This window comes from Chiloscyllium plagiosum, chromosome 3 (genome assembly GCF_004010195.1).
Source record: "Chiloscyllium plagiosum isolate BGI_BamShark_2017 chromosome 3, ASM401019v2, whole genome shotgun sequence".
Classification (NCBI taxonomy): domain Eukaryota; kingdom Metazoa; phylum Chordata; class Chondrichthyes; order Orectolobiformes; family Hemiscylliidae; genus Chiloscyllium; species Chiloscyllium plagiosum.
The window spans coordinates 118,223,780-118,235,485 of record NC_057712.1 but is presented as its reverse complement, the minus strand read 5'-3'; the positions used below and the strand labels follow the sequence as shown (position 1 = coordinate 118,235,485).

At 43.4% G+C, this 11,706-nt stretch overlaps 1 protein-coding gene across 1 annotated transcript in view; it reads right to left on the bottom strand.

Moving 5' to 3' along the window:
- Positions 1 to 11,706, bottom strand: part of anapc1 (anaphase promoting complex subunit 1) — a 202,231-nt gene that overhangs the window by 36,816 nt on the left and 153,709 nt on the right. Inside the window, exons 37-39 of the mRNA XM_043675393.1 lie at positions 10,852 to 11,045; positions 8,958 to 9,044; positions 5,536 to 5,653 (exon numbers count right to left, since the gene is read on the bottom strand). Of these exons, the coding sequence (XP_043531328.1) occupies positions 5,536 to 5,653; positions 8,958 to 9,044; positions 10,852 to 11,045 (399 nt within the window). The remainder of the gene's footprint in view (positions 1 to 5,535; positions 5,654 to 8,957; positions 9,045 to 10,851; positions 11,046 to 11,706) is intronic.

Genomic DNA, 11,706 nt, shown 5'->3' with positions numbered 1-11,706 from the left:
TCCGCCCCCACCCCCACTCCGGCCTATCACCCTCACCTTGACCTCCCTCCACCTATCGCATTTCCAACGCCCCTCCCCCAAGTCCCTCCTCCCTACCTTTTATCTTAGCCTGCTTGGCACACTTTCCTCATTCCTGAAGAAGGGCTCATGCCTGAAATGTCGATTCTCCTGCTCCTTGGATGCTGCCTGACCTGCTGCGCTTTTCCAACAACACATTTTCAGCTCTGATCTCCAGCATCTACAGTCCTCACTTTCTCCTTTTGAAATAATGGCCGAAATTCCTTTGTTTTCTCTAGCTTTTTGTTATACGCTAGCTTTTTGTAATTCATGTCAAGGGTCCCCAAACCCATCTGAGCTATAGCTTTCTGTGATCTTTCTCCACTTAAATAATATTCAGTTCCTCTATGCTTCCTGTCAAAATGCATAACCTCACATTACATTCTGTCAAGTTTTTGCACTTTCATTGATTATATCTAAATCCCAAATCACTCTGCAGACTCTTTGTATAATCCTCACCTTCTCACCTGTTTTTGCATCATCCTCAAATGTGGACAGAGTAAATTCACTTCCGTCATCTAAGTCATTAATGTACGTCGTAAAATGTTGTGAACCCAGCATTGATCCTAGTAGCATTCCACTAGTTTCAGGTTACCATCCTGAAAATGCCCCTTATCTTATTAAGTTATGACACCTAATGGATGATTCCTTATGATACCTAATGTATGATACCTTATCAAACGCCTTTTGGAAATCCAAATATATAACATCACAAGTTCTCTTTTATCTGCTTGTTACCTCAAACAATTCTTAAAAAAAAAAAATGTTAGGGATGATTTCCCCTTCAAGAAACCATGCTGACTCTGCTTTTCTACACCATGTATTTCTAAATATTCTGTTAGTGCATCCTTTATAATAGACTCCAACACTTCCGAATGACAGGTGTTAGGATATGTAACCTATTAGGTGCCTGGTCGTTTGTCACCTTCCTTCTTGTGAATAAGAAAGTGAGAACTGGATGGGTTTCGAGCAAGGGAATGAACCTTGGTGAAATAGTGTAGGACGGCGAACCAATGTTTCAATGTACAATTGTGCGAGACATGCTGCTCTTTTCCTGGAAATCACCGCGTGTTGCATATAGAAACAGCGTGGTAGCAGGTATCATTGCCTGCAGGGGAGAAGTGAGAGTAGCATAAAGGTGAGAAAAGAGTCGAGGAACAAATATAAAAAAAAGAGGTTGAGTAAATGCGTGCACCAGCTGAACAACAGTCCTGGGGGCCAATAGAAATGAGCATGAAAATTAGACAAAATGATTCTTTTCAGTTGTTCCTGATCTCTTAAAGTTATGCTTCAGTGTTCACGTGGCCTCCCTCAATCGAGAAAGGAAGTGAGTCCTCACCATTCAGAGCTCCACAAATGGGAGAACTGTCTTCCAATTGGGGACTTACACAGCAAATTTGCAAAACCTCGAAGCTCGTTATCTCACTTTCCCTCAGAACAGCAGCTCCACAGAGGAAACTACGAAAACTCAGCTTTAGGGGAAACCAGAGCGTGAAGATTTTGGTACTGATCTCAGCCAACAATTCAACACTGCAATACATCGCAGGCTACCCAGGTGGCACTTTATAGTGGTGGATTAGCACCAGATACGTAATACTGCAGCATGAAGATATTTCACAATATCATTACTCCATCAAGAAAACCTCTGTATTCACTGCATGTCAGCAACACAAAAGAAAATTAGCGGTACTGATTAATGACCTAAAGTTAGTATGCAATTAGCAAGTCGCTGCTGGTGGCAGCACATGTCTCTTCAGGCTGCATAGTACACAATAGTTATCGAAATCCATGTTTTCCAAAAGAAGGGTTTACATCTAAGGAGCTGCTGTTAGTTGAAGAAAAACCATCATGAGGTGTTCTACACTAATAGTACATCGACCAGTGATAGTACAGAACATTAAAAAAAGAAACAGGAGTCGGAGGCGGCCATTTGGTCCCGCAAACCCGTCCCACCATTCAACAAGATCAGATCTGTCTCCTCCCATTGGCCTCAACAGTCCATCTCCCTCCTCTTTTAAATACTTCCAGTGACCCAGCCTCTAAGGCGGAGAATTTCTCACACTCACTACCCTCTGGGGAAGCAAACTCTTTGGCATGTCAATTATAAGTGAGTGTTCCATTGTTCTGTAACTATATTCCCTGGTTCAAGGTTCTCCCATCTTCTCAACATTTCCCCTGTCAAGCCCGCTCAGAATTTTAAAGAAAAACAAAGAACTACTGATGCCAGAAATCTGAAAGAAAAACAGCAGGGCTGGCAGGACCTACAGCGAGAAAAACAGAGTTAACATTGTGAGGCTAGTGACCCTTCGTCAGAGCTGCAAGTAACTGAGAAAGGGTGGCATTTGTGCTGATGACAGTGTGGGCAGAGGGGAGAGAGAACATGAAATCATTGCCCAGAGAGAGATCATGTTTCATTAAGGCATATTATTTTTCTGCATTGTCATGGAAATGTATAGCATAGGAGGCGACCATTTTAATTCAGCAATGTGAGCAGTACATTGTCTCATATTTGAGGGACTGCTGAAAGTATTCTCAAACCAAGAAAGACTAAAGATGCTGCTTGAGTTCAGTCATAACCTGCATGGTTGGAGTTTGCTTTCTTCTGCTGGCCTGGAACTATTTTTCCAGTTGGTCCAATGGATAACAGTTATACCATTAGTTCTATTGTTAGCTTTAGTCATGGATTTATTACTGTTTTAATTTTCTTTGTTTGCTCATGGGATGTGTGTGCGTCACTGGTATGGGCAGTAATTATTGCCCATCCTTAATTTCTCTTGAACTGGATGGTTTGCTCGGCCATTTCAGAGGTAGTTAAAAGTGTAAAGATCCTTCCTTTTGGTTTTTTTTGTGCCTTTTAAAACTGTTTACTGAAATGAGAGGTATTGGTTTTGAAACCCAGGGATTTACAAGGTTGGTTGTATGTTTTGAAAGTAAGGAATTTGATACCGTTTATGTGGCTGTGGATTCCATTAATGTGCAGACAAACTAGAGCTGTTACAAGTGTAGCCAATTGGCTTGTGGACTATTGACCAATGACTGACGCCAAAGATCAGTGCCTGGCAGCAACATCAAGGTTGTCAGTTGAATCATTTGTGCTTTGCGCAGGGCAGAGAGACGCGACTGACCATGAAAACATAAGAACCAGGAGCAAAAGTCGGCAATTCGAGCCCTTGGAGAATGATCCACCATTTAATACAATCATGCCTGATCTCATCTGGGTTTCAATTCCACTCGTCATAACAGTTCAACCCATTACTAATTAAAAATCTTGCTACCTCCCCCTTAAACAGACCAGAAGGGGGACCAGTAGCTTTGCTGCACACAAAAAAAAGTCTCAGTTTTCTGCAGTAAGCCACTTTAAACCTGTAGAAAGCCAGCTTTTCTTTTCTTCAGCAGATGTTGTCACTGAAAGAAATTTAGGCTTTCTAATTGTCTTGGCAACACCCATCTGTTAACCAATATCACCCAAAAGAAAACAGTTCATTGATTGCTATTTGGGGGATTTTGCCTATGCGACAATGGGTCACTGTCTTTTCATTTCCAAAATTAAGAGATTCATGAAAGTCAAAGAGCTGTATCAACAGTCTGAATGGAAGCAGGTTTAGTGGCAATGGAAATCAGGTGCTGGAAATGGTCAAGTTAGGTTTAACAGTTTACTTTTCCAGATTCTGTTATAATGGCCAAACCACACACTAAATCATGAGTCCAATTTTTACCCTATCTCCTTGTAGTTCTTCAACAAAGATTAACTAAATGAATGCACACAGTAACCTTCATTTTCACTTCCTTATATTTATAGCTTTGAGGTTTAGATTCCCCAGAAGAGGAAATGTCTTCTCTCCATCTACCCATTAAAATTCCATAATTTTAAGAGAACTGTACCATGCCATCTTTCATCCTTCTCTTTTCTGGAGATGGTGAGCCAACAAAATAATCTTGTGAACCAAACGTCAGCAAACTGGAAGGACCACAGATTGACAAAGAGCGTGGGAAGATACCCTTTGGTTGCTTATTCTACGGATCACCACAGTTCTGGCTCATTTCACACACCCGGTTTGCCATGATATTGAGTCTCTGGAATACTCCTCCCCAGGGGAAGTCCGTTCATGTCTTTGTAGGGGGGGAGACTCGAATGAGAACAATGCAGATGAGAACCATATTCAGAAAGTAGATGAAAATTAAGCATTCCCACAGCAAGGGCTGGTTGTATAAAATCATGTTTATTTAAAGGTTAGAACTTCCTTTGTTAGAATTTGAAAAATTTCCTCATGCTCCTCAGGGATACCAATACATTGCATTTCAATTGTCTCCAAGTGGCTATCTCTTAAAGAATCAAAGAGTCACAGGTCATTCAGCCTATCATGGCCATACTGCCTCCTCAAATGAGCATCACAATGTAGTGCCAATCTCCTGGCCTTTTCCCCATACCTCTGCACATTGATTACTTGGAAAAAAAATTCTATAATGCTCTTGAATATTAATTTTAATGATTCTAGTACAGTTTCAGTGATATTCTTGGCTCTGGAATTGATATCTGCAGATCCATCTTTACCTTCTTTGGGGTGGCGGGAGGAGAGCAGGTCCAGGTGCTGTCAATTGGCACAAAATTCACCAGCAGTTGTGGGAAATATTCCTTTGGTGATTGTGGCATCTGACACCATTGAGTTGCTGCCATCATGACCAAAATATTTCAGTCCTCAGTGGAATGCAATACTGGCACTTCCTTCACAGGGGTTAGCCACGCATGCGTTCTCGAGCACCTTACATGTCTTTGCTATATTTCTTTGGCTGGTATATTCAGTACAAGGTATGCATGGACAAGGTTGAGTGACTGTAAAATTGTCATTCCTTATGGACGTAGGCTTGCTCGCTGAGCTGGAAGATTTGTTTTCAGATGTTTTGTCACCATACTAGGTAACATCTTCAGTGAGCTTCTGGATAAAGCACTGGTGGTGTAGCCAGCTTTCTATTGATATGTTTGTGTCTCCTTGGGTTGGGGATTTCATTTCCTGCGGTGACATCATTTCATGTGGTGATGTCACTTCCGGTTCATTTTCTCAGGGGGTGGTAGATGGGGTCTAAGTCAATGTGTTTGTTGATGGAGTTCCGGTTGGAATGCCATGCTTCTAGGAATTCTCGTGCGTGTCTCTGTTTGGCTTATCCTAGGATGGATGTGTTGTCCTTCCTCCTCCGTATGTCAGGATACTAGTGAGATACCTCAAAAACTCGCTATTCATTCCGTATAGTTAGGCATTACAGCTACAGACAAGCAGCTATTATTGTTTACAGCATCAGACTGTCAAATAGTTGAGCTCTCAGTGAACATGAGCAGTAAAGGGTGATGATGTCCCTCACATTTTGCTCGTTTTTGTGAAATTGGTTTGCTCATGCATTAGGTGCAAAATCTGAAACGAAGAAGGTCATATCCAATTGTTCAGTTCTGCTTTGATTATAAACAGTCAACTCGAATTCACGTACCTTGTAGGTAACCTTGATGAGGGCATAACATGGAGTGTTTGTATCCACATCAACAGGTACTAGGAGACGTGGCTCAGCAGCAAGCACGTACAAATGTCTCAGTGCCTGAAGGTGATATCTGTATAGAAAAGGAAAATGCAGTGACTCAACCTTCAAGGTCTCCAAAGTCTCGGCCAAGTATTACATTCTCAAATTTTTCCCTTGCAGATTATGCTCCCCCGCATTTCTTCTGCTTGACATTTTCTGAAAACAAAATGTCCTTTCAATAATCAATCACTCTTTCAGTTCTAAAACAACCAAGGTCAGACTGAGTCTAAACATAACAATCAAGGGAGAATATCCTGTTCTTCCGGGAGTTTCTATCATGACGGTCACAGGCCTTTGAAGGATATTTTTCCCTGCACTTTTTCCTGGTTTGTCAGACAATGCAGCACTTGTGACAGGAAAAGAATCCACAAATATTTTCAGATTTCAAGCCACTCCTCCGGAGATCCAGGATAAAATCCTGTGAATATCATTTGCAATATTTTTCAGAGTGGCACTATGAACGTATGTGTGCAAACATTCCAAAATGGGCTGACATGAAAGCGTAACCCCAGATGGGAATGGGAGCAATGGCACAAGGAAACTGCAGAGATAACTCAGTCAGTGGACCAGAGGTCGACAATGGGATGGCATGGTGGCGCAGTGGTTAGCACTGCTGCCTCACAGTGTCAGGGTCCCAGGTTTGGCTCCAGCCTCGGGCGACTGTATATGTGGAGTTTGCACATTCTCCCCGTGGATTTGCGTGGGTTTCCTCCGGGTGCTCCGGATTCCTTCCACAGTCCAAAGATGCACAGGTCAGGTAAATTGGCCAAGCTAAATTGCCCATTGTGTTAGGTGCATTAGTCAGAGGGAAATGGGTCTGGATGGATTACTCTTCGGATAGTCGGTGTGGACTGGTTGGGCCGAAGGGCCTGTTTCTACACTGTAGGGAATCTAATCTAACGTGCTCAAGAGAAAGGGGACACCATTCCGGATGTTTCCTTCAAACCTGATTGGAATGATGGAGGAAACTGAAAATGGAAAGGTCAGACTGATGGGGAAAGGAGCAGAGAGGTTGAAACATTGAGCCAGAAGCAGACCTTGATAATTGTTGGCAGACATGAAAGAAAAGAAAGTTTGGCTAAGCTACCTATCAATTTGTGCTCCACCATGTTGTGAAACCTAAATCACGAGGTGTAAATACAGCCAGTGCAATTTGCTGTCTCATAGTGAAGACATGATGTGGAAAAATGTAAATGAATTGGGGTTCCATGAATCATAAAACTGAAATTTACAGGACAGGTTTCTTCCTTTGGAATATCTATCCAAATTGGTCCATTATTTATACCACATAATCCTGCTAATTAAGTCTTTTCAAGTTCGTGTTCTTTTCAAAGTTCCAAAGGAATTTGCTTTCATATCATGCATTTCAAACCAGAGCAACCCTCTGTGTGAACATTTTCTGCAAATTGCACGAGTATTTCTTTTGCCAACTAACAGGGCAGGACTTGTACACTTAATGGTCAGGTCCTGGGGAGCGTTGCTGAACAAAGAGACCTTTGAGTGCAGGTTCATAGTTCATTGAAAGTGGAGTCACAGGTAGGTAGGATAGTGAAGAAGGCATTTGGCATGCTTCCCTTTATCGGTCAGTGCACTGAGTATAGGAGTTAGGAGGTCATATTGTGGCTGTGCAGGACATTGGTTAGGCCACTTGTGGAATACTGTGTTCAATTCTGGTCTCCCTTTTACAGGAAGGATGTTGCGAAGCTGGAAAGGATTCAGAAAAGATTTACACGAATGTCACCAGGGTAGGATGGTTTGAGCTATAGGGAGAGGCAGGGGCTTTTTTCCTTGGAGTGTTGGAGGCTGAGGGGTGACCTTGTAGAAGTTTGTAAGATCATGAGGGGCATGGATAAGGCAAATAGCCAAGTTCTTTTCTCTGGAGTGAGGGAGTCCAAAACCAGAGAGCATAGATTTAAAGTGAGAGGGGCAAGATTTAAAAGGGATCTAAGGGGTAACCTTTTCACACAGAGGGTGTGCATGTATGGAATGAGCTGCCAGAGGAAATGGTGGAGGCTGGTACAATTACAATATTCAAAAGGTACCTGTATGGGTATATACATTGGAAGGGTTTAAGAGAGATATGGGGCAAATGCTGGTAAATGGGACTAGATTAATTCAGGACATCTGGTCGGCATGGACAAGTTGGACTTAAGGGTCTGTTTCTGTGCTGTACAGTTCTATGACAATATAAGACCTAAAGTTACCCACGTGCACAAAGTTTCTCGCCATTCGCTCTACCAAAACCCCTCAGTGTTGAATACCTCTATCCCTTTTCCTGCTTTCTCCATGCAGAGAAATACCAAGGGAAATGGAGTCAAGATAGGAAAAGATTTTTTTCAAAGGGACAAGAGCAAAGCTGAAACAATGAGTTACCAAGGGACAGGCCTGTTTGCATCATCCTGGACTGGGCAGAGAAATGGGCTGGATGAGGTTGGACTAAAATTAGAGGAAGTAGAGAAAAGATCAGGGGTACTCTAGGAATTGATGGCATGTTATCCAGTCGGAGCACCACAGTCCAGAGAGATAGAAGAACAAAAGCGAATTCATTTTTGTTTGACTTCAATCAGCTCCTTCCACCAGACAAAGCAGTAACTCAATCGGGGCACTGGAACAGAGGAGAGACAGCTTCAAGGTCAAGAAGGGAGGCAGATTAGTGTCAGAGGAATAGAGATACTCAGATGGCTACAGTTCTCAATGAAACTGCAAGATTCCTGATGAAGGTGGGAGAATCTGGAGAGAGGAATAATAGAATCAGGTTTAAGGTAGGCTCCTGGGAGAAACAATACATAGCAAAGCATAAGTGATGGAGCAGCACATCAAGGTCGGAATTTGCTAAGGCATGTGCTTCAAGAGATGACACTGTGGTCTCTGTAAAAGATCTGCCTTTAGCAATCAAACAGGAAGGGGTAGCATAATGTTTGAAAACCTACTACGTCTGGACAGCAATGGGGTCAGGGCATTTCCTGATAAAATATATAGTGTTCACAGTAAAAATAACTGGGACTAGAAATTGTCATAGATTAGGTTCATTTATCTTTTCTCATGGGATATGGACAGCAGTTGCTGCCCAAACTGAATTGCTCCTTTCGTGAGTGGCTTGTTCAGCATTTCAAAGAGCAGTTAAGACTGTAGGCCACAGCAGAGATGGCAGGCTACTTTACCAAAAGTAAAGACGGGTGTCTGTGGTCAGCATTATCTCCAATGTTTTTGACTTTAATTATTCCAATTGCTGCGGTAGGATTTGAACCCATTAGTCTGACTGGTCCAGTGACACTCCCACTACGCTATCATCTTCCATCACTCTTCGGCTGCTGTTTGCACAAAGACACACTCACCTATTGTCAGTGCTGTGTGCTGGGAACCGTGGATAAAGGGCACAAAGGAGAGCTGCAATGGCAGAGTTAGACGTGCACAGTGAATACCTGCAATAGAGATTGAAAGGGATAAGTGAAAGCACAATTTCAAACAGTTTAGGAAGACTCATCCTTTTACAAACTGACTGTTAAAAGCAAGTGGGCAGAATCGAAAAATGATACTAACTTCAGTCACACAGAGAAGCACGTGGGCAGGGTTTTACATCACAGATGTGGCTCCACAGTACTTTCAGCTGATTATCTCCTCTCCGCATGTAATTTGCTAAACCATTGGAAAGGTGAGTCACTGCCAGAGATGTGGAAGGGTGGGGTAAGAGGTGGCGGCTGTGGTAAGTGAGGTGGGGCAGGTAGGTGGGGTGGGTGGGGAGAATCAGATTCAGCAAGGGAGGGTCAGGGAGAACTACAAGTGGAGTAAGTGAAACAGCAAAAGGGACGGTTGATTACGTGGGGTTGGCCGAAGGAGAATTTAAGTGCAGGGGAGATATGTTGCTGGTTTAGTTGGGTACTTGGATGGATGCAGGGGGCTGGGTTCGCTGGAGGCAGACTACTGGGCGACCCAGGAATGGTAGAGCCAAACGAGATGGGTGGAATTTGGGGAGAGTCGTATGGACAGGGCAAATTGTTGGGTGAGATGGGGATGGGTGGAGGATGAGTTGAGTGGATGGTTGAGTAGAACAGTCAGATGCAGGGAGTTAATATGGAGGGGAGCGAATGTGTAGGCAGATTAGAATGGGGATTGAAAAAGTGAATAAAATTAAATTCACATTTAAGGCAATGTTCACTTAATGCACACACAATTATGTATCTTCAGAGCCCACAAGCCTCATTCCTGATGAAGGGCGTTTGCCCGAAATATCGATTTTCCTGCTACTTGGATGTTGCCTGACCTGCTGTGCTTTTCCAGCACCACTCTAATCTTGAGTCTGATCTCCAGCATCTGCAGTACCCACCTCCACCAGGTTGAAAAAGCAGTTAATGAAGCTTTATTAATAGGGGCAGAAAGAACAAGGCTTGAGAAGGTTTTGCTGAACCAGTATAGGATTCCAGTTTAGCCTCAGCTGTGGTATTGTGCCCACTTCTTTATGGCACATTAGGAAGGATGTGAAGGCTTTGGAGGGATTACTGAAAAGATTCACGAGCATAGTTCCTGGGATGAGGAACTTCAGTTTTCAACATAGACTTGGGAGAATTGGGACGATTCTCCTTGAGAAGAATAAGAGGAGATTTGATAGAGGCATTCAGAATCATGAGGGGTTGGGAGAAAGTGGTTGGGTGAAAGAATTGAGAATAGATTTTAAACCTATTGACAAAAGGAACAAAGAGGACACAAGGAGAGAGCTTTCCACTCAGCAGATGATTGAGGTTCAGAGTACACGGCCAGTTTAAAAAAAAGATATGGGTTCAATCAAAGTTTTCAAGGAGGAATTGGAGTACAATGTGAAAAAGAAGAATCTGCAGGGTTACTGGCAGAAGATGGGGAAAGAGCACTGAATGAGTTGCTCATTTGGACAGCTAGCAGAAACAATGGGCTCAAAGGCCTCCTTCTGCACTTCTGAGGTTGAGTTTGAGGCAGTGTCGAGCAGGAGAACTTGGAACTGAAACCTGAACTTTGTTTCTCTGCACTGACGCTGCCAAACCTGCTGACTTTTCCCAGTATTTTCTACTTTTCTTTCAGATGGCCAGCATCAGTGGTATTTCACTTTTGAATTTCTCTCCAGATGTGGCTGTGCCCTAACAGTACCCTCACAATACCCACACTGTATGACTGAAGGTGGAAAAGGTTCTACACAATTCCCTCAGGACTCAGAGCACAATCTTGTTAGCGCACTCTGTAAATAAAATGGCTCAGAGTTACCTTCCCCCTCCTAAGAACAGGAGACCAAGAGCCATGTGAGATGCCATGTGAAAGCCGTAGTTCATCTCTCCTCCGGTCCTCTTATGCATGAATCGACAGATCTGCAGGACTTTCAGATTCCCAGTGCCTGCCATCACTAACGCAAGGGAAAGCAGAACGACACTCAAACATGTTTCCAGGTTGTGGTGACCAGCCTGTGAGGGTGAAACGTGACACCTGGGTCAGTGTAAAACTGTGAGGAAGTCAACAAATTAGTTCCTTTACCCTGTGCAAGCCCCCACTAAATCCATTTAGTCATTTTCAAGATTGGAACATTAACTGTGCTTTTGCGCCAGGTACTGCTCGGCCGCCTGAGTTTCGCCAGCAGTTTGTTTTTGCTTCAGATCTTCAGTTCTTTTATTTCATGACTCATCTTCTTTCATTCTCCTTGCAAAGTAGTAGTACCTCTCCTTCCCTGCACATCCAAACATTTCATCTACTGTATCCATTGCTCTAGATGTGGTCTCCTCTACATTGGAGTGACAGAATGCCAACTTGCGGAACTTTTCAGAGAACATCTCTGGGACTCATGCACCCAACAATCCCATCACCCCGTGGCCAACCACTTCAACTCCCCTCTCACTCCACCAAGGACATGCAAGTTCTGGGCCTCCTCCACTGCCAAATGATTAGATAGATTAGATTAGATCACTTACAGTGTGGAAACAGGCCCTTCAGCCCAACAAGTCCACACCACCCCACCGAAGCGCAACCCACCCATACCCCTACACATCTACCCCTTACCTAACACTACGGGCAATTTAGCATGGCCAATTCACCTGACCTGCACATCTTTGGACTGTGGGAGGAAACCAG